This window comes from Hippopotamus amphibius, chromosome 9 (genome assembly GCF_030028045.1).
Source record: "Hippopotamus amphibius kiboko isolate mHipAmp2 chromosome 9, mHipAmp2.hap2, whole genome shotgun sequence".
Taxonomy (NCBI): domain Eukaryota; kingdom Metazoa; phylum Chordata; class Mammalia; order Artiodactyla; family Hippopotamidae; genus Hippopotamus; species Hippopotamus amphibius.
In genome coordinates this window covers 72,961,802-72,987,475 of record NC_080194.1, presented here as the reverse complement: position 1 = coordinate 72,987,475, position 25,674 = coordinate 72,961,802, and the positions used below count along the sequence as shown (strand labels likewise).

The 25,674-nt window shown below is 38.3% G+C and overlaps 1 protein-coding gene across 1 annotated transcript in view; it reads right to left on the bottom strand.

Annotated features, from left to right (window-relative positions):
• The window catches only part of LOC130861207 (glycerophosphodiester phosphodiesterase domain-containing protein 4-like), a 132,492-nt gene that overhangs the window by 66,103 nt on the left and 40,715 nt on the right, over positions 1–25,674 (bottom strand). Inside the window, exon 10 of the mRNA XM_057749827.1 lies at positions 17,349–17,505. Within this exon, the coding sequence (XP_057605810.1) occupies positions 17,349–17,505 (157 nt within the window). The remainder of the gene's footprint in view (positions 1–17,348; positions 17,506–25,674) is intronic.

The window sequence follows — 25,674 nt, the reverse complement described above, 5'->3', positions numbered from 1 at the left end:
ATCTTCATCCCTCAAAATTCCAACCACCTTGATCTCTCCAAAGTCCAATCTTTTTCTCCTCAATTCCACAAGAGAGCCAGGTTTGCTTAGGTTCCTTTTGCTGTGATAGCTGGACAGTGCTTCCCGGCAGAATATGAGGGCAATCATAAGGCTGTCCTATTATTCCTTTCTCTTGTAGATCATAGTTCTGCACTGATTGTTGTCCAGTATTTGAGAATGGCTATTTCATCTGTCTGGTTTTCTAGTTGTTTATGGCAAGAGGACACAACCAGCACCTGTAAATTGTCATGGTCTGAGGCAGAAATGTCCATGCTTCATATATAGCTCAACACTGTGCATTAAGCCCTCAATATGGTAGGAATTGTAAAATATAAAAAGGGAAGCTTTAACATCCCAGTTAATATTGTACAGGTAAAACAATAAATATGTTTCAGAGTTTGACAGTTTTTTTTTAAGTTTTGAAGAATAGGTTGGAAGTATCCTGTGGCATGTGGGAACTTAGTTCACAACCAGGGACTGAACCCGTGCCCCCTGCATTGGGAGCATAGAGTCTTAACCACTGGACTACCAGGGAAGTCCCAATATGTTCTTACTGTTAGGGGAAACAGACCAGTTCTGAAGTGTGTCTCTTGCAGACACATATATACAGATCTTGCTTTTGTATCCATTCAGCCAGTCTGTGACTCTTGGTTGGAGCATTTAAGCCATTCACATTTAAGGTAATTATTGATATGTATGTTCCTATTACCATTTTCTTAATTGTTTTGGGTTTGTTTTTGTAAGTCTTTTCCTTCTCTTGTGTTTCTTGCCTACAGAAGTTCCTTTACAATTTATTGTAAAGCTGGTCTGGTGGTGCTGAATTCTCTTAGATTTTGCTTGTCTGTAAAGCTTTTAATTTCTCCTTCAAATCTGAATGAGATCCATCCTGGGTAGAGTAACTTTGGTTGTAGGTCTATCCCTTTCATCACTTTAAATATATCCTGCCACTCCCTTGTGGTCTATAGAGTTTCTGCTTAAAGATCAGATGTTAGCCTTATGGAGGTTCCCTTGTATGTTATTTGTTGCTTTCCCCTTGCTGTTTTAATTTTTTTTTATTTGATTTTTGATAGTTTGGTTAATATGTGTCTTGATGTGTTTCTCCTTGGGTTTATCTTATATGGTACTCTCTGTGCTTCCTGGACTTGACTGACTATTTCTTCTCCCATGCTAGGGAAGCTTTCCCCTATAATCTCTTCAAATATTTTTTCAGACCCTTTCTTTTCCTCTTCTTCTTCTGGGACCCCTATAATTCAAATGTTAGTGAATTTAATGTTGTCCCAGAGGTCTCTGAGACTGTCCTCAATTTTTTTTCATTCTTTTTTTATTCTTCCCTATGTCAGTTATTTGCACCAGTCTATCTTTCAGGTCATTTATCCACTCTTCTGTCTCAGTTATCCTGCTCTGCGTTCCTTCTAGAGTATTTTTAATTTCAGTTATTGTGTTGTTCATCATTGTCTGTTTGCTCTTCAGTTCTTGTAGCTCCTTGTTAAACATTTCTTTCATTTCTTCCATCTGTGCCTCCATACTATTTCTGAGATCTTGGATCATCTTTACTATCATTATTCTGAATTTTTTTTTCATACAGAATGAGAGTAGGGGATGGAAAAAGATATTCCATGCAACTGGAAATTAAAAAAAAGCTGGGGAAGTGATACTCATATCAGACAAAATAGACTTTAAAATAAAGACTACTACAAGAGACAAGAAAGGACACTCCATAACGATAAAGGGCTTAATCCAAGAAGAAGATATAACAATTGTAAATATCTATGCACCCAACATAGGAGCACCCCAATACATAAAACAAATGCTAACAGCCATAAAAGGGGAAACTGATGGTAACACAATAATAGTAGGGGACTTTAACACCCAACTTACACTAATGGACAGATCATCCAAACAGAAATTAAATAAACACAAGCTCTAAATGAGATATTAGACAAGATGGAATTAACTGATATTTATAGGACTTTCCATCCAAAAACAACAGAATACACTTTCTTCTCAATTGCACATGGAACATTCTCCAGGATAGAATGCATCCTGGGTCACAAATCAAGCCTCAATAAATTTAAGAAAATTGAAATCAGATCAAGCATATTTTCTGACCACAACACTATGAGACTAATTATCAATTACAGGGAAAAAACTGTAAAAAATACAAACAATGGAGGCTAAACACACACTACTAAATAACCAAGAGATCACTGAAGAAATAAAAGAGGAAATCAAAAAATACCTAGAAACAAATGAAAGTGAAAATACAATGACTCAAAACCTATGGGATGCAGCAAGATCACTTTTTTTTAACAGACAATAAACTGCATATATTTAGAGTGTACAATTTGGTATCCCAATCTTCCAATTCATCCCCCCCAACCCTCCCCGCTTTCCCCACTTCACGTCCATATGTTTGTTCTCTACATCTGTGCCTCTATTTCTGCCTTGCAAACCAGCTGATTTGTACCATTTTTCTATAGTATGCATATATGTGTTAACATACGAGCAAGATCACTTCTAAGAGGGAAGTTCATTGCAATACAATCCTACCTCAAGAAATAAGAAAAATCTGGAATAAACAACCTAACCCTACTTCTAAAGCAATTAGAGAAAGAAGAATAAAAAAGAAAATCCTAAAGCTAGGAGAGGGAAAGGAATGATAAAGATCAGATCAGAAATAAATGAAAAACCAAAGAAGGAAAGAATAACAAAGATCAATAAAACTAAAAGATGGTTCTTTGAGAAGATAAACAAAGTTGATAAGCTATCAGCAAGACTCATCAGGAAAAAAAGGCAGAAGACTCAAATCATCAGAATCAGAAATGAAAAAGGAGAAGTAACAACTGACACCAGAGAAATACAAACAATCATGAGAGACTACTACAAACAAATAAATGCCAATAAAGAAATGGACAAATTCTTAGAAAAATACAAACTTCCAAGACTGAACCAGGAAGAAACAGAAAACATGAACATACTAATAAAAAGCACTGAAATTGAAACTGTCATTAACAATCTTCCAACACACAAAAGCCCAGGGCCAGATGGCTTTATAGGCGAATTCTACCAAACACTTAGAGAAGATCTAACACCTATCCTTCTCAAACTCTTCCAAAATACTGCAGAGGGAGGAACACTGCCAAAATCACACTACGAGGTCACCATCACCCTGATACCAAAACCAGACAAAGATGTCACACACACAAAAAAAAATTACAGGCCAATATCACTGATGAACATCAATGCAAAAATTCTCAACAAAATACTAGCAAACAGAATCCAACAGCACATTAAAAGGATCATATATCATGATCAAGTGGGGTTTATCCCAGGAATGCAAGGATTCTTCAATATATGCAAAACAATCAATGTGATACACCATACTAACAAATTGAAAGATAAAAACCATATGATAGGGCGGAGTCAAGATGGTGGCATGGAAAGACGTGCAGATCGTGTCTCCCCACAAATAGATAGCCGGACGGGACTGGCACACCTGGGGGGTGGCTAGGTTAGGGGGGAGGTTCCCGCCTGGAGGGACCACTGGGGGCTGGGGAGATCTGAAACCACAACTGGGATTCTCCCTCCCAGGAGGTCTACTGAGCTCCCTGGCTTGCGAGCCTGCTTGGCTCCCCAATTGGGTCCTCTACCCTCCAAGGCCCCCTCCGGGCTGCCTGGGTCCTGGGGGTGTGGGAAGGTGGGAGGAGGGGTGAAGAGGTGGAGAGGCAGACAGGTGGGGGTGGGGGCTTTGAGACTGGGAGATGGGGAGGTGAGAGGGTGGTTCGCGTGCCCTCTTGGCCAGGGAGGCCGACTGGGCTCCCAGGCCTGGTCCTTCAATCTCCAGGCCCCACTCTGGCACAAGAATCCTGGGGGTGTGGGGGGGAGGGAGACAGGGGAGAGGGAGAGAGGCAGACAGTGGGGGTGGGAAGGGATCTCTCCAGGTCAGAAGAATAGGGGAGGTGCCAGGTATTTCTTCGGGGAGGGTCCTCCAACTTCCAAGGCTCCTCCTGGCTGTTGGTCCTAGAAGTACAGGAGGGAAGTGGTAGGGGGAAAAGAAGAGAGGTGGAAGAGAGGAGGGACCCTCTGGGATCAGAGGATCAGGGGAGGAGTGGAAGGTATTTCCACTGCCCACTAGCCCGGGAAGCCTACTGTGCTCCCGGGCCTAGTCTCCAACTCTCCAGGGTCCCCTCCCAGATGTTTCGGTCCCAGGGACGTTGGAGTGGGGCAGCAGAAGAGGAAGAGAGGCAGACTGGTGGTGGGACGTTCCAGGAGCAGAGGACCAGGGGAGGTGCAGAGGACCTTTCCCCTGCCCACTTGGGCCTGGTGGGCCTGCTGGGCTCCCGAGTCTGGTCCCTTGGTCTCTCTGGCTGAGTGGATCATACAGGCGTGGGAGGGAGGGAGTAGAGAAGAGGAAGAGAGGCAGACAGCGGTGGGGGGGACCTCGCAGGACTGGAGGACCAGGGGAGACGCTGCGGGAAATCTCCCTACCCACCTGGAACCAGGAGGCCTGTTGCAACCCCAGGCCTGGTCTTCGGTCCTCCAGGGGCCCCTCCAGGTCTCACTGGTCCTAGGAGTGTAGAAGGAAAGCAGGAGAGAAGAGGAGAGGCGGGCAGCAGAGGGGGCCTTCTAGGATTGGAGGATCAAGGGAGGCAGAGAAGGTATTTTCCCTGCCCACTAGCTCTGGGAAGCCTGCTAGGCTCATTGAACTGGTCTTTCACACTCCAGGGCCCCCTCCAACTGCTTGGGACCTAGGAGAGTGGGGGGTGGGGGGAGAGGGAAGAGAGGCAGACAGGGACTCTATGAGATTGGGAGATCTGGGAAAGTGCCACAGGTGTTACCCTAGCCCAGTTGGCCCTGGGAAGCCTGCTGGGCGTCAGAGTCTGATCTCCTGCCTTCCAGTGCCCCTGCAGCTGTGAGGGTCCTAGGGGAATAGGAGAGAGGGGGTGAGGAAGAAGAGAACCCAAGGAGGAGCGACCCTTTGAGATTGGAGGACTAGGGGAGGTGCTTAGCATTTCTCCCACCAACTTGGGCCCAGGGAGGCCACTGGGTACCTAGACCTTGTCCTTTGCCCCCAGGACCAGAGGCATTCCTGAGCCTTTCTGCCTCATTGGGCCTAAGCCCCATTCCCCATCACCTCCAGGGCCTTTTCTAAGTGTAGGCCCTGCCCATTGCCTAACATGACCCCCTGGCCCCTGTCTAAGCTGCACCCCCATAGCCAAGGAGTTTTCTGGCTTTTTTTTCTTTTTTTTTTTTTTTTTGTTCCCACCTCCTCACTTAGGCTATTGCAGTTGTTTTACCTTCCAGTTGTTGCTCCATCTTTTTTTTAAAATTTTTTCTAACACATCTGTTAGTTTCCTATTATCATATTTTTCACCGTACTATTGTTCTGCTGTTCTCCTACTTTTTTTTTTCTTTCCTTATTTTTTTAGAAATTTTTTTTGTTTTCCAGCTCCACATGGCTTGTGGGATCTTCATTTACAAGCCCACGGTCAGGCCAGAGCTCCTGAGGTGGGAGCTGTGAGTCCAAAACATTGGACTAATGGGGAAACCCAGTTCCCAGGGAATATTCATCAGAGTGAGGTTCTCACCTCAACACTAAGACCCAGCTATACTCAACAGCCTACAAACGCCAGTGCTTGAAACCTCAGGCCAAACACCCAGTGGCATAGGAACACAATCCCACCCATCCAAAGTGGGGGGAAAATTAGATGAAAAAAAATATGCCACCGATGAAGGAACAAGGTAAAAATACACAAGACCAAATAAATGAAGAGGGAAGAGGAAAATTGCCTGAAAAACAATTCAGAGTAATGATAGTAAAGATGATCCAAAATCTCGATAACAAAATAGAGAAAATACAAGAAACACTTAGGACTCAGAAGAACTAAACAGCAAACAAACAGTAATAGATAACAAAATAACCAAAATTAGAAATACTCTAGATGCTATAAACAGCAGAATAACTGAGGTAGAAGAACGAATAAGTGAGTTGGAAGATAGAATGGGGGAAATAACTGCCACAGAGCAGGAAAAAGAAAAAAGAATAAAAAGAATGGAAGATGGTCTCAGAGACCTTGGTGAGAACATTAAGTGCACCAACATTCGAATCACAGGCATCCCAGAAGAAGAAGAAAAAAAGAAAGGGGCTGAGAAAATATTTGAGGAGATTATAGCGGAAAACTTCCCCAACATGGGAAAGGAAATAATCAAGTCCAAGAAGCACAGAGAATCCCATACAGAATAAACCCAAGGAGAAATACACCAAGGCACATATTAATCAAACTAATGAATATTAAACACAAAGAAAATATATTAAAAGCAGCAAGAGAAAAGCAACAAATAACATATAAGGGAAAACCCATAAGGATAACAGCTGACCTTTCTGCAGAAACTCTGCAGGCCAGAAGGGAGTGGCAGGATATACTGAAATTCCTGAGAGAGAAAAACCTACAGCCAAGAACACTCTACCCAGCAAGAATCTCATTCAGATTCAATGGAGAAATCAAAACCTTTACAGAAAAGCAAGAGTTAAGAGAATTCAGCACCACCAAACCAGCCTTATAACAATTGCTAAAGGAACTTCTCTAAGTAGGAAATACGAGAGAAGGAAAAGACCTACAAAAATAAACCCAAAACCAATTAAGAAAATGGTAAAAGGAACACATATGTCAATAATCACCTGAAATGTAAATGGATTAAGTGCTCCAACCAAAAGACACAGACTGCCTGAATGGATACAAAAACAAGACCCTTACATACGCTGTCTACAAGAAACCCACTTCAGACCAAGGCACACATATAGACTGAGAGTAAAGAGATGGAAAAAGATATTCCATGCAAATGGAAGTCAAACGAAAGCTGGAGTAGCAATACTCATATCAGACAAATTAGACTTTAAAGTAAAGAGTATTACAAGAGACAACGAAGGACACTAGATAATGATCAAGGGATCCATCCAAGAAGAACATATAACAATGGTAAATACCTACGCACCCAAATAGCAGCACCTCAATACATAAGGAAAATGCTAACAGCTATAAAAGAGGATATCGACAGGAACACAATAATAGTAGGAGACTTTAACACCCCACTTACATCAATGGACAAATCATCCAAACAGAAAATAAATACGGACACACAAGCTTTAAATGACACAGTAGACCACCTCAACTTAACTGATATTTATAGGACATTCCATCCAAAAACGACAGAATGCACTTTCTTAAAGTGCACATGGAACATTCTCCAGGATAGATCACATCTTGGGTCACAAATCAAGCCTCAGTAAATTAAGAAAATGGAAATCATATCAAACATTTTCTTTGACCACAACGCCATGAGACTAGATATCAATTACAGGAAAAAAACTGTAAGAAATACAACCAAATGGAGGCTAAACAATACACTATTAAACAACCAAGAAACCACTAAAGAAATCAAAGAGGAAATCAAAAAAAACTTAGAAACAAATAACAATGAAAACACAACAACCTAAAAGCTATGGGATGCAGCAAAAGCTGTTCTAAGAGGGAAGTTTATAGCAATACAGTCCTATCTCAAGAAACATTAAAAATATCGAATAAACAACCTAACCTTACTCCTAAAATAATTAGAGAAAGAAGAACAAAAAAAAACCCGAAGTGAGCAGAAGGAAAGAAATCATAAAGATCAGAGCAGAAATAATTCAAAAAGAAAGGAAGGAAACCATAGCAAAAGATCAATAAAACTAAAAGCTGGTTCTTTGAGAAGATAAACAAAATTCATAAACCATTAGCGAAACTTATCAGGAAAAAAGGGAGAAGATGCAAATGAACTGAATTAGAAACAAAAAAGAAAAGTAACAACTGACATCACAGAAGTACAAAAGATCATGAGAGACTACTACAAGCAACTATGTGCCAATAAATTGGATAACCTGGAAGAAGAAATGGATAAACTCTTAGAAAAGGACAATCTTCCAAGACTGAAACAGGAAGAAATAAAAAGTATGAACAGACCAATCACAAGTACAGAAACTGAGGCTGTGATTAAAAATCTCCCAACAAACAAAAGCCCAGGGCCAGAAGGATTCACAGGCAAATTCTGTCAAAACACATAGAGAAGAGCTAACACCTGTCCTTCTCAAACTCTTCCAAAATATAGCAGAAGGAGGAACACTCCCAAATTCATTCTATGAGGCCACCATCACCCTGATACCAAAACCAGGCAAAGATGTCACAAAAAAAGAAAATTAAAGGCCAATATCACTGATGAATATAGATGCAAAAATCCTCAACAAAATTCTAGCTAACAGAATCGAACAGCACATTAAAAAGATCATACACCATGATCAAGTGGGGTTTATCCCTGGGATGCAAGGATTCTTCAATATACACAAATCAATCAATGTGATATATCATAACAACAAATTGAACAATAAAAACCGTATGATCATCTCAATAGACGCAGAAAAAGCTTTTGACAAAATTCAACATCCATTTATGATAAAAACTCTCCAGAAAATGGGCATAGAAGGAAATTACCTCAACATAATAAAAGCCATATATGACAAACCAACAGCCAACATCGTTCTAAATGGGGAAAAACTGAAAGCATTCCCTCTAAGAACAGGAACAAGACAAGGGTGCCCACCCTTCACCATTATTATTCAACATAGTTTTGGAAGTTTCAGCCACAACAATCAGAGAAGAAAATGAAATAAAAGGAATCCAAATTGGAAAAGAAGAAGTAAAATTGCCACTCTTTGCAGATGACATATTATACCTGAAAACCCTAAAGACACTACCAGAAAACTGCTAGCACTAATTGACGAATTTAGTAAAGTAGCAGGATACAAAATTATTGAGCAGAAATCTCTTGCATTCCTATACACTAACAACGAAAGAGCAAAAAGAGAAATTAAGGAAATTCTCCCATTTACCATTGCAACAAAATGAATAAAATACCTAGGAATAAACCTGCCTAAGGAGGCAAAAGGCCTGTATGCAGAAAACTATAAGACACTGATGAAAGAAATCAAAGATGATACAAACAGATGGAGAGACATACCATGTTCTTGGATTGGAAGAACCAATATTGTGAAAATGACTATCTTCCCCAAAGGAATTTACAGATTCAATGCACTGCCTATCAAATTACCAATGGCATTTTTCACAGAACTACAACAGGAAATCTTACAATTTGTATGGAAACGCAAAAGACCATGAATAGCCAAAGCAATCTTGAGAAGGAAAGATGGAGTTGATGGAATTAGTCTTCCTGACTTCAAACTGTACTACAAGGCCACAGTGATCAAGACAGTATGGTACCGGCACAAAAACAGAAAGGTAAAACAATGGAACAGAATAGAGAACTCAGAAGTAAACCTGCACACATATGGGCACCTTATCTTTGACAAAGGAGGCAAGAATATACAATGGGAAAAAAAACAGCCTCTTCCATAAGTCATGCTGGGAAAATTGGACAGCAACATGTAAAAGAATGAAATTAGAACACTTCCTAACACCACACACAAAAATAAGCTCAAAATGGATTAAAGACCTAAATGTAAGGTTAGACACTATAAAACTCCTAGAGGAAAACATAGGCAGAACACTCTATGACATACATCAAAGCAAGATCCTTTTTGACCCACCTCCCAGAATAATGGAAATAAAATCAAGACTAAACACATGGGACCTAGTGAAACTTAAAAGCTTTTGCACAGCGAAAGAAACCATAAATAAGACAAGAAGACAACCCTTAGAATGGGAGAAAATACTTGCCAATGAAGCAATGGACAAAGGATTAATCTGCAAAACAAACAAGCAGCTCATGCAGCTTAATACCAAAAAAGCAAATAACCCAATCCAAAAATGCACAGAAGACCTAAATAGACATTTCTCCAAAGAAGACATGCGGATGGCTAATAGACACATGAAAAGATGCTCAGCATCACTAATCATTAGAGAAATGCAAGCCAAAGGCACAATGAGATATCACCTCACACCAGTCAGAATGGTCATCATCAAAACATCTAGAAACAATAAATGTTGGAGAGGGTGTGGAGAAAAGGGAACTCTCCTGCACTGTTGGTGGGAATGTATGTTGGTACAGCCACTATGGAAAACAGTTTGGAGGTTCCTTAAGAAAGTAAAAATGGAACTACCATATGACCCAGTAATCCCACTACTGGGCATATACTCAGAGAAAATCATAATCCAAAAAAAACATGTACCCTAATGTTCATTGCAGCACTATTTACAATAGCTAGGACATGCAAGCAACCTAAATGCACATCCACAGATGAATGGATAAAGAAGATGTGGCATATATATATAATGGACTATTACTCAGCCATAAAAGGGAATGAAATGGAACTATATGTAATGAGGTGGATAGACCTAGAGACTGGCATACAGAGTGAAGTAAGCCAGAAAGAGAAAAATGCCATATGCTAACTCATATATATATATATATCGAATCTGAAGAAATGGTACTGAAGAACCCAGTGACAGGGCAAGAGTGGAGATGCAGATGCAGAGAATGGACTTGAGGACACGGGGCTGGGGCAGGTGGTGAAGGGGAAGCTGGGATGAAGTGAAAGAGTAGCATAGACATAGATAGACTACCAATTGTAAAATAGATAGCTAGTGGGAAGTTGCTGTATAACAAGGGAGATCAACTCAATGATGGGTGATGCCTTAGAAGGCCAGGACAGGGAGGTTGGGAGGGAGGGGATATGGGGATATATGTATAAATACAGCTGATTCACTTTGGTGTACCTCAAAAACTGGTACAAGAATGTAAAGCAATTATATTCCAGTAAAGAGCTTAAAAAAGAACCCATATGATAATTTCAATAGATGCAGAAAAAACTTTTGACAAAATTCTACATCCATTTACGATAAAAATTCTACAGAAAGTGAGCTTAAAGGGAACCTACCTCAACATAATAAAGGCCATATATGACAAACCAACAGCCAACATCATCCTCAATTGTGAAAAACTGAAAGCATTTCCTCTAAGATCAGGAATAAGACAAGGGTGCCCACTCTCGCCACTACTATTCAACATAGTTTTGGAAGTCCTTGCCACAACAATCAGAGGAGAAAAAGGAATCCAAATTGGAAAAGAAGTAAAACTGTCACTGTTTGCAGATGGCATGATATTAAAAATAGAAAATCCTAAAGAGGCCACCTGAAAGCTACTAGAGCTAATGAATGAATTTGGTAAAGTTGCAGGATACAAAATTAACACACAGAAATCTCTTGCATTCCTATACACTAACAATGAAAGATCAGAAAGAGAGATTAAGGAAATCTTCTCATTTACCACTACATCAAAAAGAATAAAATGCCTAGGAATAAATCTATCTACGGAGGCAAAAGACCTGTATGCAGAAAAATATAAGACAGTGATAAAAGAAATCAAAGATGACACAAACAGATGGAGAGATATACCATGTTCCTGGATTGGAAGAATAAACATTGTGAAAATGAGTATACTATCCAAGACAATCTACAGATTCAATGAAATCTCTATCAAGTTACCAATGGCATTTTTCACAGAACTAGAACAAGAAATTTTATAATTTGTATGGGAACACAAAAGACCCTGAAGAGTGAAAGCAATCTTGAGAAGAAAAAACAAAGCTGAAAGAATCAGGCTCCCTGACTTCAGACTATACTACAAAGCTGCAGTAATCAAGACAGTATGGTACTTGCACAAAAATAGAAATATAGATCAATGGAACAGGATAGAAAGCCCAGAGATAAATCCATGTACTTACAGTCACCTTATCTTTGACAAAGGAGGCAAGAATATACAATGGAGAAAAGACAGCCTCTTCAATAAGTGGTGTTGTTAAAACTGAACAGCCACTTGTGAAGAATGAATTTAGAAAAAAAAAAGAGTGGAACAAGAAGAGGAGAGACAGACAGACACCAGAGGGGAGCAGTAACAGGTCCCTGGCATGGGGATGGGCATCAATGTGCACAGATGGTACAGTGATGACAGTGTACATGGACAGCATACTTGAATGTGAGCTCACTTCTCTTCTCTGAAAAGTGCATCAGGAGACAGCTTTGCTTGGAAGAGATTCGTAAACCAAAGTCATCAATAAAGCTTGAGCCTACTTCAGTATATATATTTAAAAAAAAAAAAAAAGGATGATTTGGAACATTCCCTAACACCATACACAAAAATAAACTCAAAATGGATCAAAGACCTAAATGTAAGGCCTGACACTATAAAACTCTTATAAGAAAACATAGGCAGAACACTCTGTGACATAAATCAAAGCAAGATCCTTTTTACCCACCTCCCAGAGTAAAGGAAATAAAAACAAAAATAAATGGGATCTAATGAAACCTAAAAGTTTTTGCACAGCAAAGGAAAGACAACCCTCAGACTGGGAGAAAATATTTGCCAATGAAGCAACTGATAAAAGATGAATATCCAAAATACATAAGCAGCTAATGCAGCACAATATCAAAAAAACAAACAACCCCATCCAAAAATGGGCATAACACCTAAAAAGACATTTCTCCAAAGAAGACATACAGATGGCCAACAAACACATGAAAAGATGCTCGATATTACTAATCATTAGAAAAATGTAAATAAAACCACAATGAGGTATCACCTCACACCAGTTAGATTGGCCATCACAAAAAAATCTAGGAACAATAAATGTTGGAAAGACTGTGGAGAAGAGGGAACTCTCCTGCACTGCTGGTGGGAATGTAAAGTGATTCAGCCACTATGGAAAACAGTTTGGAGGTTCCTTAAAAAACTAAAAATAGAACTACCATATGACCCAGCAATCTCACTACTGGGCATATACCCAGAGGAAAGCATAATTCAAAAAGATACATGTACCACAATGTTCACTGCAGCACTATCTGCAACAGCCAGGACATGGAAGTAACCCAAATGCCCATCAACAGACAAATGGATAAAGAAGATGTGGCACATATATACAATGGAATATTACCCAGCCATAGAAAAGGAATGAAATTGAGTTATTTGTAGTGAGGTGGATAGACCTAGAGTCTGTTATACAGAGTGAAGTAAGTCAGAAAGAGAAAAGCAAGTACCATATGCTAACACATATATATGGAATCTAAAAAAAAATAGTACTGATGAACTCAGTGGCAGAGGAAGAATAAAAACACAGATGGAGAGAACAGACTTGAGGACATGGGTGGGGGGATGGAGAAGCTGGGACAAAGTGAAAGAGTAGTACTGACATTTTTACACTACCAAATGTAAAATAGATAGCTAGTGGGAAGCAACTGCGTAACACAGGGAGATCAACTCGATGTTTGGTGATGACCTAGAGGGATGGCATAGGCAGGGTGGAAGGGAGGCTCAAGAGGGAGGGAATATGGGGATATATGTATAAATACAGCTGATTTGCTTTGTTGTTCAGCAGAAACTGACACAACAGTGTAAAGCTATTATACGCCACTAAAGATCAAAAGAAAAAATGTAGGGTCTACAAGAGATGCATATATAATAGATAACAGTTTCACTAAAATTGAAAATGTAAAAAAAGGGGGGGGGAGGAACAGACCAAATCTTTTGAAAATACTTATGTATTATATTCTCTTAGGAGACTATTTTATTCTCATTTCTGACATTGTTATTTACTATTATATAATAAATTCACCAAATTGAGTTTAATTTTCATGTGGTTTCTGCTTTATTTCCATGTTTTTCTGAAGGTTTTTTCTATATGATACAGATCAGAAATTGGAAAGGCTAGACTCAAAATCTTGTTTGAAAGGACTGTACAGGTACTCTCTTGTCTAATGATATGCAAGGAAGAAACTCATGGAAACAGGTTTCCTAGTGTAAGCTGACATTGCCATCTCAAATAGACACCAATCACCAATCCATCTGTATCAGGGGACTGAGTCAGAATTTCCAAGGTTAAATTTTAGAGCAGGAGCAGATAACTTCATGGAAGCACACTGATAACCCTAAATATAGCAGAACATTACCTATGCCAGATTGAATGAACTGATGAGGGCAATCTAACCATGCTTACTAATTTTTTTTCTTTTTGTAAATGGTTAGTACTCTTCTTTTTTTTCTTTTTTTCTTTTTATTCCCTCAGCCTCACTGCACGACTTGTGGGATCTTCATTCTCCACCAGAGAGTGAACCTGGGCCATCAGTAGTGAAAGTGCCAAGTCCTAACCACCCTGGGACCACCAGGCAGGGAATTCCTTGTTGGTACTCTTTTTAAAGTTCTATTTCCTGATGGGCTTGTAAGAAAACTCATTCACTTTTTGACTTCTTTTTCTAACTCTTACACATATGTAAAACATTCTTTGTATTTAGTAACTTGTTACCACTGACCCTCAGAATTCAGGTACGAATCATTTTTACTGAGTCACTATGTTTCATGGCAATGCAGTCATTTGCATACGCTGCATAAAAATGTCCCCTTTTACACTGGGATATAATTGGAAAAACTGTGTAGTCAAGGTCATATCTGAAGGATCATATTTGAGAATACATTTCATTCAATCTAATATTGTCACTCTCCACTAAGGACACATATGTAATTGGTATTTGGAACTAACACCTATGAGCCTTCCTAGGCAAACTGTCTGATGTCCATTGTTGTACATTGTCCCAGCATTACAGGAAGTAAGAAAGATCGCTGACTAGTAAGAAAACGAGAGAGAAATTTGCCCACATTTGTAGATGTATGTGTGAAACCTGGTTCAAGTGAACATCTAATTTTTAAAGCAGTAATGAGAAAAAGAGTTCTGGAATGATAGGGACTATTAAAAGTGAAATTCTAGATTCCCTGTATACCCTCTAGACAGAACCTCATTTAATAGGCTTAGTAGTTGTTTAACATGATCTGACCCTAGATTTGCTGATTATACAACAAGGAACCTTATATGTGTTAACTGACCCTTTTAACTGCGCTGATGTAAATTAATAAAGGCAAATAACATAAAATCACAATGAGACCAGCCTCTAAATAATCTATTCAAGTTATTTATGATCACAAGAGGGGACCTAAATTATTCAAAACTCAGAAATAAGACAAAAGTTGATTGTTGAACCCTCCAGTATCATGGTAGCACATTGTTTAACAAGCACACTTAAGTGTCATCTGACTCCTAGGGGAATGTACCTTTCTTTGGAATATTTATTATTAATTAAGGACAGACTATGTAAAGTTAGATGTTAACTTCTAGAAAACTGATAAAAGAGGAAACGATTTTGTCCAGTAGAGATGCAAATGAGTTTTGATAGAGAAGACAACTCTAAAAGTAAGATTTATTGTCACAGAGTATATTAACTGAAATAATACACTAGGTTTGTATGCAACTTAGCAATATAATTTCAGCATTTCTTTGTTGCACTGACTAATTTGCATGTTGGTTTCTCACCTTTCTTCTGTGTGGGTTTTGTCATCCTGCTTGTTTTCACATTAATGTGCTAAATAAAACTTGTACCCAGTGTACCATCTATAAGCATGAGAATTATACCTTTGTAATGTTGAGATTTATACTTTCACAAAAGGATATAAAAATGCTCCACAGATAGGTTGGTTTTACTGGAGAAACAGCAACTCAGCTAAGCTTCCAAGGACAAGTCCCAGAACTTCTATACCTATTTTTATTTCATTATGGATCAGATTACTTAATTTTCACAAGTAATCTCAAGAATAACAAATATGATAACAAATAATCATCAACTCACCCTGTATCAATCCATAATTATCAATCCAAATGAAGAGCAACCCAGAATAATTTTCACAAACAAAACCAATTTCTTTGCTATGGAAAATTATCCAAACATTCAAATCTTTAAAATCATGTGCCACCACCACTTCAACCACTTCTGAAAACACAACATGCAAGTCATGAGAGCTCCACAAGCAAACCTAAAATTAAAGCCTCATAGATAACCATATCTGAACCCGAGGTTTCAGGATACTCCTCAATAGCCAGAGTAACAGCAAAACAAAACACTGCAAACATTCCACCTAAATATGCTAAAATAAAACTGTTAATCCTATAAACAGTCCACCAAAATTTATTACAACAACACATCCAATCCACCACTTACAACAAGGGAGACTTTTACCAGCCATAGGTTACACATTAGATACATTAACAGTCTTTTGATCTGGAACACACATTTGACAAAACATGACCTATGCCTAACTAAGCCAATATGCACATTCCAATGAAGCATCGCTAGTTTGTACATATTTATTTATTCATGTATGATGAGACATATACAGAGCCTACATACAGAAACGTGGAATATCTGATTGATCCCATTATTTTCACAAATGGAAACAGCATTTATAGGCTATGTACTCATATCAGAATAAGTATTCTGAGGTGACACAGTAATTACAAATCAACATACGGCTCTTCCTTATATTAACACTAGTTAATAGAGTAAGTTTGAAGTGGATAAGTCTATCCTTACTTAATTCTTCACTTTTGACTATTTTAACATGAAAAAGGATCAAATCGGTTCCCTAGATTAACATCAAATATAAATAAAATTCCATTCCACTTAGTACATAATCGAAAGTACCTGAAGATTTATTTTCCTAATTACACAATTACCTGATAAGACAGCTATTACCACAGCTGACCCCCAACTGTCCTAGCCCTGCTGCCATAGGTGATAGCAGTATGAATGCCTACTGTCTCTCCTGCTTACAAGTTTGTTGTCAAAATCAAGGACTCAAAATGAGTATAACTGATTGATAAAACCCACGGCATATGGATTCCTTCTAGGCATACGATAATCTGGAAAATGTATGTTTTGTTTTCTTTAACTGTCCTGAGGAGGCAGGCTTGACTTTTATCACATGCAAACCTGACCTTTTGTTTTACCCACTTCAAAATGTTCAGGAGAATTTTAAAGTCTCTAACTAGTTATTTAAGCACTGCTATAATCTCCTCATAGCATATTTTCCTGATTCTTGTCCCTATCTATCTCCCATCTCCTCCCTACCCCTCCTTTTGTCTCTCTCTCCTTCCCTTCATCCTTCCTTTCCTCTTTCTTTCTTACACGCCTCCCATATCCCCTCTTGCTCCAGTATACTTTAATGTCTGAAATAAACCACCATCATTGCCCATTGTTACCCTTAATAATGATCTTCTTTCAGTTCAAATGATACCCTTGCATGAAGTTCTCCAACTCTCTCAGGTAGAACACTCACACTTGCATCAAAATTACAATGTACACAGTGTATTATCTCTAGAAGAGCATACGACCATGTATAATAAAGGAATTCAGTGCAGGTTTTTTGACCTGGTGAATCTATCTTACCCATGAATGTGAAAACCATTTTCCTGCATTCAGAGTCGACAGGAAATTCCACTTAAACAAGCAAGGGTGTTGGCGGGATTCATTTGGCAGGACCTCCTTGATATTGGTTGTTCTTCTCAGGTCATAGTCATGCATGAGAAAAGGCACCTGATCATAACTGCAGGCACAGGGTGGGGGAGGGGGGAGGAAAGGGGTGAATGGGCTGAATTCAGTCACCTTTGCATACAGGGTTCTCAGAAAGCCCATCAGGGTCAGAAGTCATACTAGGGTTCCTTACTCCCTCCCATATCTCAGCAAAAGACTAAGTGCAAGTAATTTACAGTTGATTTCAATATTTTTCTGCCCTAGGGATCAATCTTTTGTGGTGTGTAATAATCACATTATTTATGGTAAAAGAGTAGCTTCTGTATCCAGGGATATTTTAGAATGAAAAAAAAAATGTAGGTACAGTAGTCACCTGAGAGTGAGTGAGGTGGGTATGAGGCAAGGCCCTGTGGCCTCCAGAGCCATACTAAGCAGGCACCCAGACAACCTTCCTGTGTTTTTCTGACCCGTTTCCCAGCTAGACACCTGCCATGAGTATATCTAGCCCTAGAAACTTCACATCAGATGGTAACATCAGAAAAGTTCTTGGTTCTATTTTCTGCTGTTTACCTTGAAGAATCTGCTTTCAAGAAAATCTATCTTCCTTTCTCATTAAAATACCTATGAAGCAAACTCTATAATGGCCATGAGGTAGTAACAGAGTTGAAACAGCCTGTGCCCATAAACAGCTATAAAACTGGACAAAATGTAAGGAAATAATTCTTTCAGACAATGAACAACAGGGAACACAGCACGATGGTCTTAGAGAAAAGAGAAACAAATGAAATAAGCTCTACAATTCCCCAGGATTCCTTCTTATTGGTGAAAACTAGACTGTAACACTGAGAAGGAAAACCTAAAAGGGACTCAGCTATTGTGCTGAAATGAAGAAAATATATCAGATGAAGGAGAGGTCAAGAGAGCTAGAATTTGTGGACATGAGTTCCATAAAGGATTGAGTCATGTTAAAAAAATTTTCCAGGAAAATATAGAGTTCCCTTGAGGGCATGGCTAAATATCAATGTGTACCCTTGTATAGTAAAACTCTATGAAACTTGCCAAGAAAAACTTTAAGGAAAAGAAAAATTTCCAACAAGTTCTAAGACAATTTGAACAGCTCACACTTGGATGTGAATAATTCAAGTGCCATCTGGTGACAGTGGAGAGACCTCAATAATTGTGCAGGCTTTTTCTAGAGTCTAGAGGGCAACACCATTGAAATGTGGATAACTTACAACTAGAATGACTTTAGAGCCTCCATTAAAGAGCTTAAAAACAAACCTCCAAAAAACTTACCTAATCTTCAATTAACTTAAATGCCTGCTAGAAAAAGTCCAAAATTCATTAAGGAGTATGAGAAAATATAGCACACAGCATGGCAAAACAAAATGTCCAGCATGTAAACAAAACTTACCAGACAGGTAAAGAAGCATAAAATGTAATTATAACTGGGAGAAATTATTCAATAATGCCAAACTTGGAAATGAAAGAGATGAGAGAATTAACAAATGAGGATATTAAATTACATAAAACTAAAATATAAATGATGTTTAAAACAGATGTAAAGAAAAACATGACCATATTGAACATAAATGTAAGAAATAAAAAGAAATAAATGCAAATTCTACACCTAAAATAATTTAATAACTGAAATGACTTCATTGGATGAAATTATCAGCAGATTAAATATTACAGATGATGTAGATCAGTGAATTTAAAGATGTAGCAATAGAATTTATCCAAATGACTTATGAGACAATATCAAGTAGCATTACATATGTGTAATTGGAATCCTAAAGGGGGGAGGAACACATACACACACAAAAAACCTGAAAAAAATAAAAGTTTAAAAATTTTCAACATTTGATAAAATTATGCATCAAAAGATCCAAGAAAATTTATGAACACCAGGAAGGATAAATGTTAAGTGTACACATATACACCCACACACCCACATTAGGGATTATTATACTATCATTTGTCCAGTTTTCAATCCCCCCAAAATCACAACATAAAAAAATAGGGAAGTATGGTCCGTTCGAAGGAAAAAAATAAACCAACAGAAACTGTCCCTGAAAAAGAGCTGATGTGAGATCTACTAGACAAAGTCTTTAAAACAATAATATTAAAGATAAAAACAAAAGGAAGATGTGGTTAGTAAAATGGAAATATGAATGAAGACACTAAAAAACCTAAAAAGAAGCCAGAAAGAAATTCTTGGGCTAAACTGTACAAGAACTAAATAAAAAACCAACTAGAGGGATTCAAAGGCAAACTTAAGCAAGCAGAAGAAGGAATCAGTGAACTTGGAGAAAGGACAATACAAGTTAGAGTCTAAGGAAGAGAATGAAAAAAAAAGATTATAGAAAAGTGAAGATCTAAGGTAACCCTGACACCACAGCCAGACAAACACTATAAAAAAGGAAACTACAGACCAATGTCACTTATAAACAGTGATGCAAAAATCCTCAACAAAACAGTAGCAAATAGAATTCAGCAGTGTAATAATAGGATTATATACCATGACCAAGTGGGATTTATTCTGAAATGCAAGGACAGTTCAACATACCAAAATCCATCAATATCATATACCACATTAATAGAATGAATGGGAGAAAATGATCATCCCAACTGACACAGAAAAAGCATCTGACAAAATTCAACACCCTTTCATGATAAAAACACTAAACAAACTACAAATAGAAGGAAACTACCCCAACATAATTAAAGACGTGTATGAAAAACCCAGAGAGAACACTATATTCAATGGTGAAAGACTGAGAGATTTTTCTCTAAGATTAGGAACAAGGCAAGGATGTCTGCTTTTGGGACTTCTATTCATAGTAGTCCTGGAATTAACCAGAGCAATTAAGCAACATAGGAAAATAAAAAGCATTTAGACTGGAAAGGAAGAAATAAAATTACCTCTCTTTTTAGATGATATGATCTTATGTGTAGAAAATTCTAAGATTAAACACACCCAAAACAAAACCAATGAATGAATTCAGTAAAGCAGCAGGATACAAAGTCAACACACAAACATCAGTTGCATTTCTATACACTAAGATTGAACAATCTGAAAAGGAAAGTACAAAAGCAACTCCATTAGCATCCATTTAGCAAAAGAATAAAATACTTAAAAATTAACTTAACCAAGGAGGTGAAAGACTTAGTGAAATCTAGAAAATATTACTGAAATAAAAAAGACATACATAAATGGAGATACATCCCAAGTTCATGGATTGGAAGACTTAATATTGTTAAGATGTCAGTACTACCCAAAGCCATCTACAGATTCAGTGCAATCTCTAACAAAATCTCAATGACAATTTTTGCCAGTATGGTACTGGCATAAAGACAGATAAATAGACCAATAGCATAGACAGCCCAGAAACAAACCCTCACATATGGTCAAATGATTTTTGACAAGAGTGCCAAGGCCATTCACCAGGGAAAAGACAATCTTTTCCACAAATGGTGCTGGGGAAAATGGATATTCACATGAAAATAATGAAACGGACCTTTACCTAATACCAGATACAAATATTAACTCAAAATCAATCAAAAACCTTAAGGTAAGAAATAAAATATTAAAACTCTTAGAAGAAAACATAGGGGAAAACCATTACGCTGGATTTGGCAATGATTTTTTTGCTATGACAAGAAAGGCAGAGGCAAAAACAAACAAAAAATTAGACAAGTTGGCTTCATGAAAATTAAAAATTTTATGTATCAAAAGACACTTTCAACAGACTAAAAAGCCAACCACAAACTTGCAAAAATATTTGCAAATCATATATGTGATAAGGGATTAATATCCAAAATACACAGAGAACTCCTAAATCTCAACGTTTGGTTCATCCTTAATCCTTCTCTTTCTCTGCTAAGACTTTCTACTTCTTCATTTAACAAGTGTTCATAATGGTTTATTGGAGACATTTTATGATAGCTGCTTTAAAATTTTTAGATAAAAATTCCAACATCTGTTTCTCTTCCTGTTGCCATCTATCGATTACATTTTCTCACTCCAAACTACCTTTGTAGGTTTTGATATGATGAAAACTTTGGATTGTATCCTGGGCATTTTGAGTATTAGGAGATTCACAGTCCCATTAAAATCTACTTTGACAGATAGTCAACATGTTTAGGTTTAGGTTCAGGCCCATGTTTATTAGCTATGGTTTAAATGTCAACTTCATTTTCAAAGGCTTTGCAGTGGCTCTCTTTTACACTATATGCTATCCTGAAGTCAATCTACAACATGGATGGTGTTCCAAACAAATGTTCAGTTCTCAAATTTTCTGCTGTGTTGTTTCTGTGTGGTTTCATGCATGGGTTATACAAAGGTCTGACCAGGATTTTATAAACAGGTTTTTAAAATTCCTTTCTCCAGCATGGCAGTTCCTGAGAAAATAAAACTTAGATTTACCATGTGATCTAGCAATTCCACTTTTGCTTATACACTAAAAAGCACTGAAAGGAAGTTCCTGAAAAGATATTTGTACTCTCATGTTCACAGCAGCATTATTCAAAACAGCCAAGAGGTGGAAGCAAGGCAAATGTCCAGCAGATAAATGGCTAAGCAAAATATGGTATATATACACAGTGGAATATTATTCAGTCTAAAAAAGGAAGGAAATCCTGTCACATGCCACAACATGGATGAAATTTGAGGACATTATGCTAAGTCAAACAAGACAGTCACAAAAAGACAAATACTGAATGATTCCACATACATGTGTTATTTAAGTAGTCAGGTTCATAGAAACAAAAAGTAGAATGGAGGTTAGCAGGGGCTGAGAGGAGAAGGAAAGGGGAGTTGTTATTTAATGGGTATGGAGTTGCAGATTTGCAGGATGAAAAAGTTGTAGAGATTTGTTTCACAACAATGTGAATATACTTAACGCTACTGAACTGTACACTTAAAGATGTACATTAAAAGAAGGTTACAATGGCAAATTTTATGTTATGTGCTTTTTAACAGAATTTTTAAAAGGAAGGAATTACTGACATATGCTACAATATATTGGGTGGGCCAAAAGGTTCATTCAGGGTTTTTTTGTTTGTTTGTTTTTATAAATTTATTTATTTATTTATTTTTGGCTGCATTGGGTCTTTGTTGCTGTGTGTGGGCTTTCTCTAGTTGGGGAGAGCAGGGGCTACTCTTTGTTGCAGGCTCTAGGCACATGGGCTTCAGTAGTTGCAGCATGTGGGCTCAGCAGTTGTGAGTCGTGGGCTCTAGAGCACAGGCTCAGTAGTTGTGGTGCACAGGCTTAGTTGCTCTGCGGTATGTAGGATCTTCCCAGACCAGGGATCGAACCCATGTTCCCTACATTGGCAGGCCAATTCTTAACCACTGCGCCATCAGGGAAGCCCCTGTTCATTTGTCTTTTTCTTTAAGATGGCTCTGGTAGCACTTAGTTGTCTTTAATTTCTTTCAAAACAATTTTGTTAGACTGTATCTGACAGCTGTCATATCAGAGTACTTTTAAAAACAGACATCAAAGTTTGTGAATTTTTGTGTAGGCATTTTAATATTGAAGATAGAAGAAAGCAACATTTTTGGCATATTATGCTTTATTATTTCAAGAAAGGTAAAAATGCAACTGAAATGCACAAAAAGATTTGTGCAGTGTATAGAGAAGGTTTTGTAACTGACTGAATGTGTCAAAAGTGGTTTGTGAAGTTTCGTGTGGGAGATTTCTCAATGGACAATGCTCCACTGTCGGGTACACCAGTTGAAGTTGACAGCAATCAAATCGAAGTGATAATTAAGAACATTTTACCATGTGGGAGATAGCCAACATACTCAAAATATCCAATCAAGGGTTGAAAATTCTTTGCACCAGCTTGGTTATGTTTATGAATCACTTTGATGTTTGGGTTCCAGGTAAGTAAAAAAGACCTTGACTGTATCTCCACATGTGATTCTCTATTGAAACGTAATAAAATGTTCCCTTTTTAAAACAAATTGTGACAGGCGATAAAATGGATACTGTACAACAATGTGGAAAGGAAGAGATCATGGGGCAAGTTAAATGAACCACCACCAACCACACCAAAGGCAGGTCTTCATCCAAAGAAGGTGATGTTGTGTATACAGTGGGATTGGAAGGGAGTCTTCTATTATGAGCTCCTTCTGGAAACTCAAATGATTAATTTCAACAAGTACGGCTCCCAGTAAGACTAACTGAAAGCTCCACTTGATGAAAAGCATCCAGAGTTAGTCAACAGAAAACGCATAATCTTCTATCAGGATAAAGCAAGACTGCATGTTTCATTGATAACCAAGCAAAAACTGTTACAGCTTGTCTGGGAAGTTCTGATTCATCTGCCGTATTCAGACATCACACCTTCAGATTTCCATTTATTTAGGTCTTTACAAAATTCTCTTAATGGAAAATTTTCAATTCCCTTGAAGACTATAAAAGGCACCTAGCACAGTTCTTTGCTAAAAAGATAAAAAGTTTTGAAAAGATGGAATTATGAAGATGCCTGAAAAATGGCAGAGGGTAGTGGAACCAAAGGGTGAATATGTTGTTCAAAAAAGTTCTTGGTGAAAGTGAAAAACGTGTTTTTTATTTTTATGTAAAAAACTGAAGATACTTTTGGCCCACCCAACAGATGAGTATTGACATTATGCTAAAGTGAAATAAGTTAAACACAAAATAACAAATATTGTGTGATTCCACTTACATGAGATGACTAGAATAGTCAAATTCATAGAGAAAGAAAAAAGAATGGTGGTTGCCAAGTCCTGGATGGAGGGAACACCAGGAGTTATTTAGTAAGTAGAGAGTTTCAGTCCTAAAGATGGATGGTGGTGATGGTAGCAAAAGTAGGTGAATGTAATTAATGTCACTAAACTGTAACCTAAAAATGGTTAAAATGGTAAATTTTGGAAGAGGAAAGACGGCAGCAAAGTAGGATGTGGAGTGCATGTCTCTCCACAGACACATCAGGAATACATCAATAGATGCAATAATTCCCACAGAAAACCAGCTGAACACTAACAGAAGACCTTGGACACTGGAAAGGACTACAAAGATTCCAGCATATCTGGGTAGGATGAAAAAAAAAAAAAGGAGAAAAAGGAGGAGGAAAAAAAGGGATGGGGGAGCTGAAACAGAGGAGAGGTTATTACATTCGGGGAAACCCCCCTTACCTGACGGGGATTCCCCAAGAGGGAATTTGATTGGGTCAGGAGGGAGGCATTTGGGGTGAAGCAGACAATCTGTGGCAGACAGGAAAGAGTGAGAAACACACAGACGGTCCATACCATGGCCCTGCGTGCCCCGGACTGAGACATGGGTTCACAGCAGTACAGGGGGTCTGGGAGCTGGAATATGGGGACTGGAGAACAGGCCCAGGGTGAGAACCATTGTTGGCTCTGGGGAGACAGACTGAGGGAAGAAATCCACAGCATGGAATGCCAATCATGGAAAACTGGGCTGCCATGGAAACAGCACTACTGCTGAGTTACAAGTAGGGAGAGAAGCCACTATCAGAGTCTTGCTCTCTCCACATGCTGGCACCTACAGCTCAACAATAAAGGAAGCCCTCACTGAGGCAGACCCAAGAGCTCCAAGGCAGCCTCAGGACCAGACTCCTGCAGTTGGACCACACACAGAGGCAGGGACAAAACCAAAAGTGAATGCCAGGGATGGGGGACTAAGGAAGAGGTTCTAAAATCTTTCCATCGGCTATACAACCTGCAGACTAAATCCCTGTGATCAGCTAGGTAGACCCTATGTCTTTGTAATTTGAGTAGACAATGAACGTTCCAACAAATGAAAAAGGTCTAGCTCTAGCAGCTTTGGACTTTGGGAGCAAGCACACATAAGAACTGGGCCAGATTAGAGCCTAAGTGGACCCCATAGAGGCCACAGCAGGTCCAGAGTCCAACACAGAGGCAGAGGAGGGCCTCCTGGAGAGGCAAGGGTGGCCTGTGGCTCAAGGCATGTACAGGGACACTTATAGCTGAAATCCCAAGGAAACAGAATTATTATTATTAATTCTACTGATTTGAGCCATACTACTGTCAGTTCTGGCTTTTTTCTTTTCTTTTCTTTTTATTACTATCTTAGTCCTAAGGGACTTCACGTTTTATTACACACTTTTTATTCTATTTTTTACTTTTATTTTCACTTTTATCCTTTTTATATATTTCTATTTCTAGTTAGCTTTCTGTAGAGCGGAGTTCCTCTCCCTTATCTTTTTTTCTTCTTTATCTTTAATACAT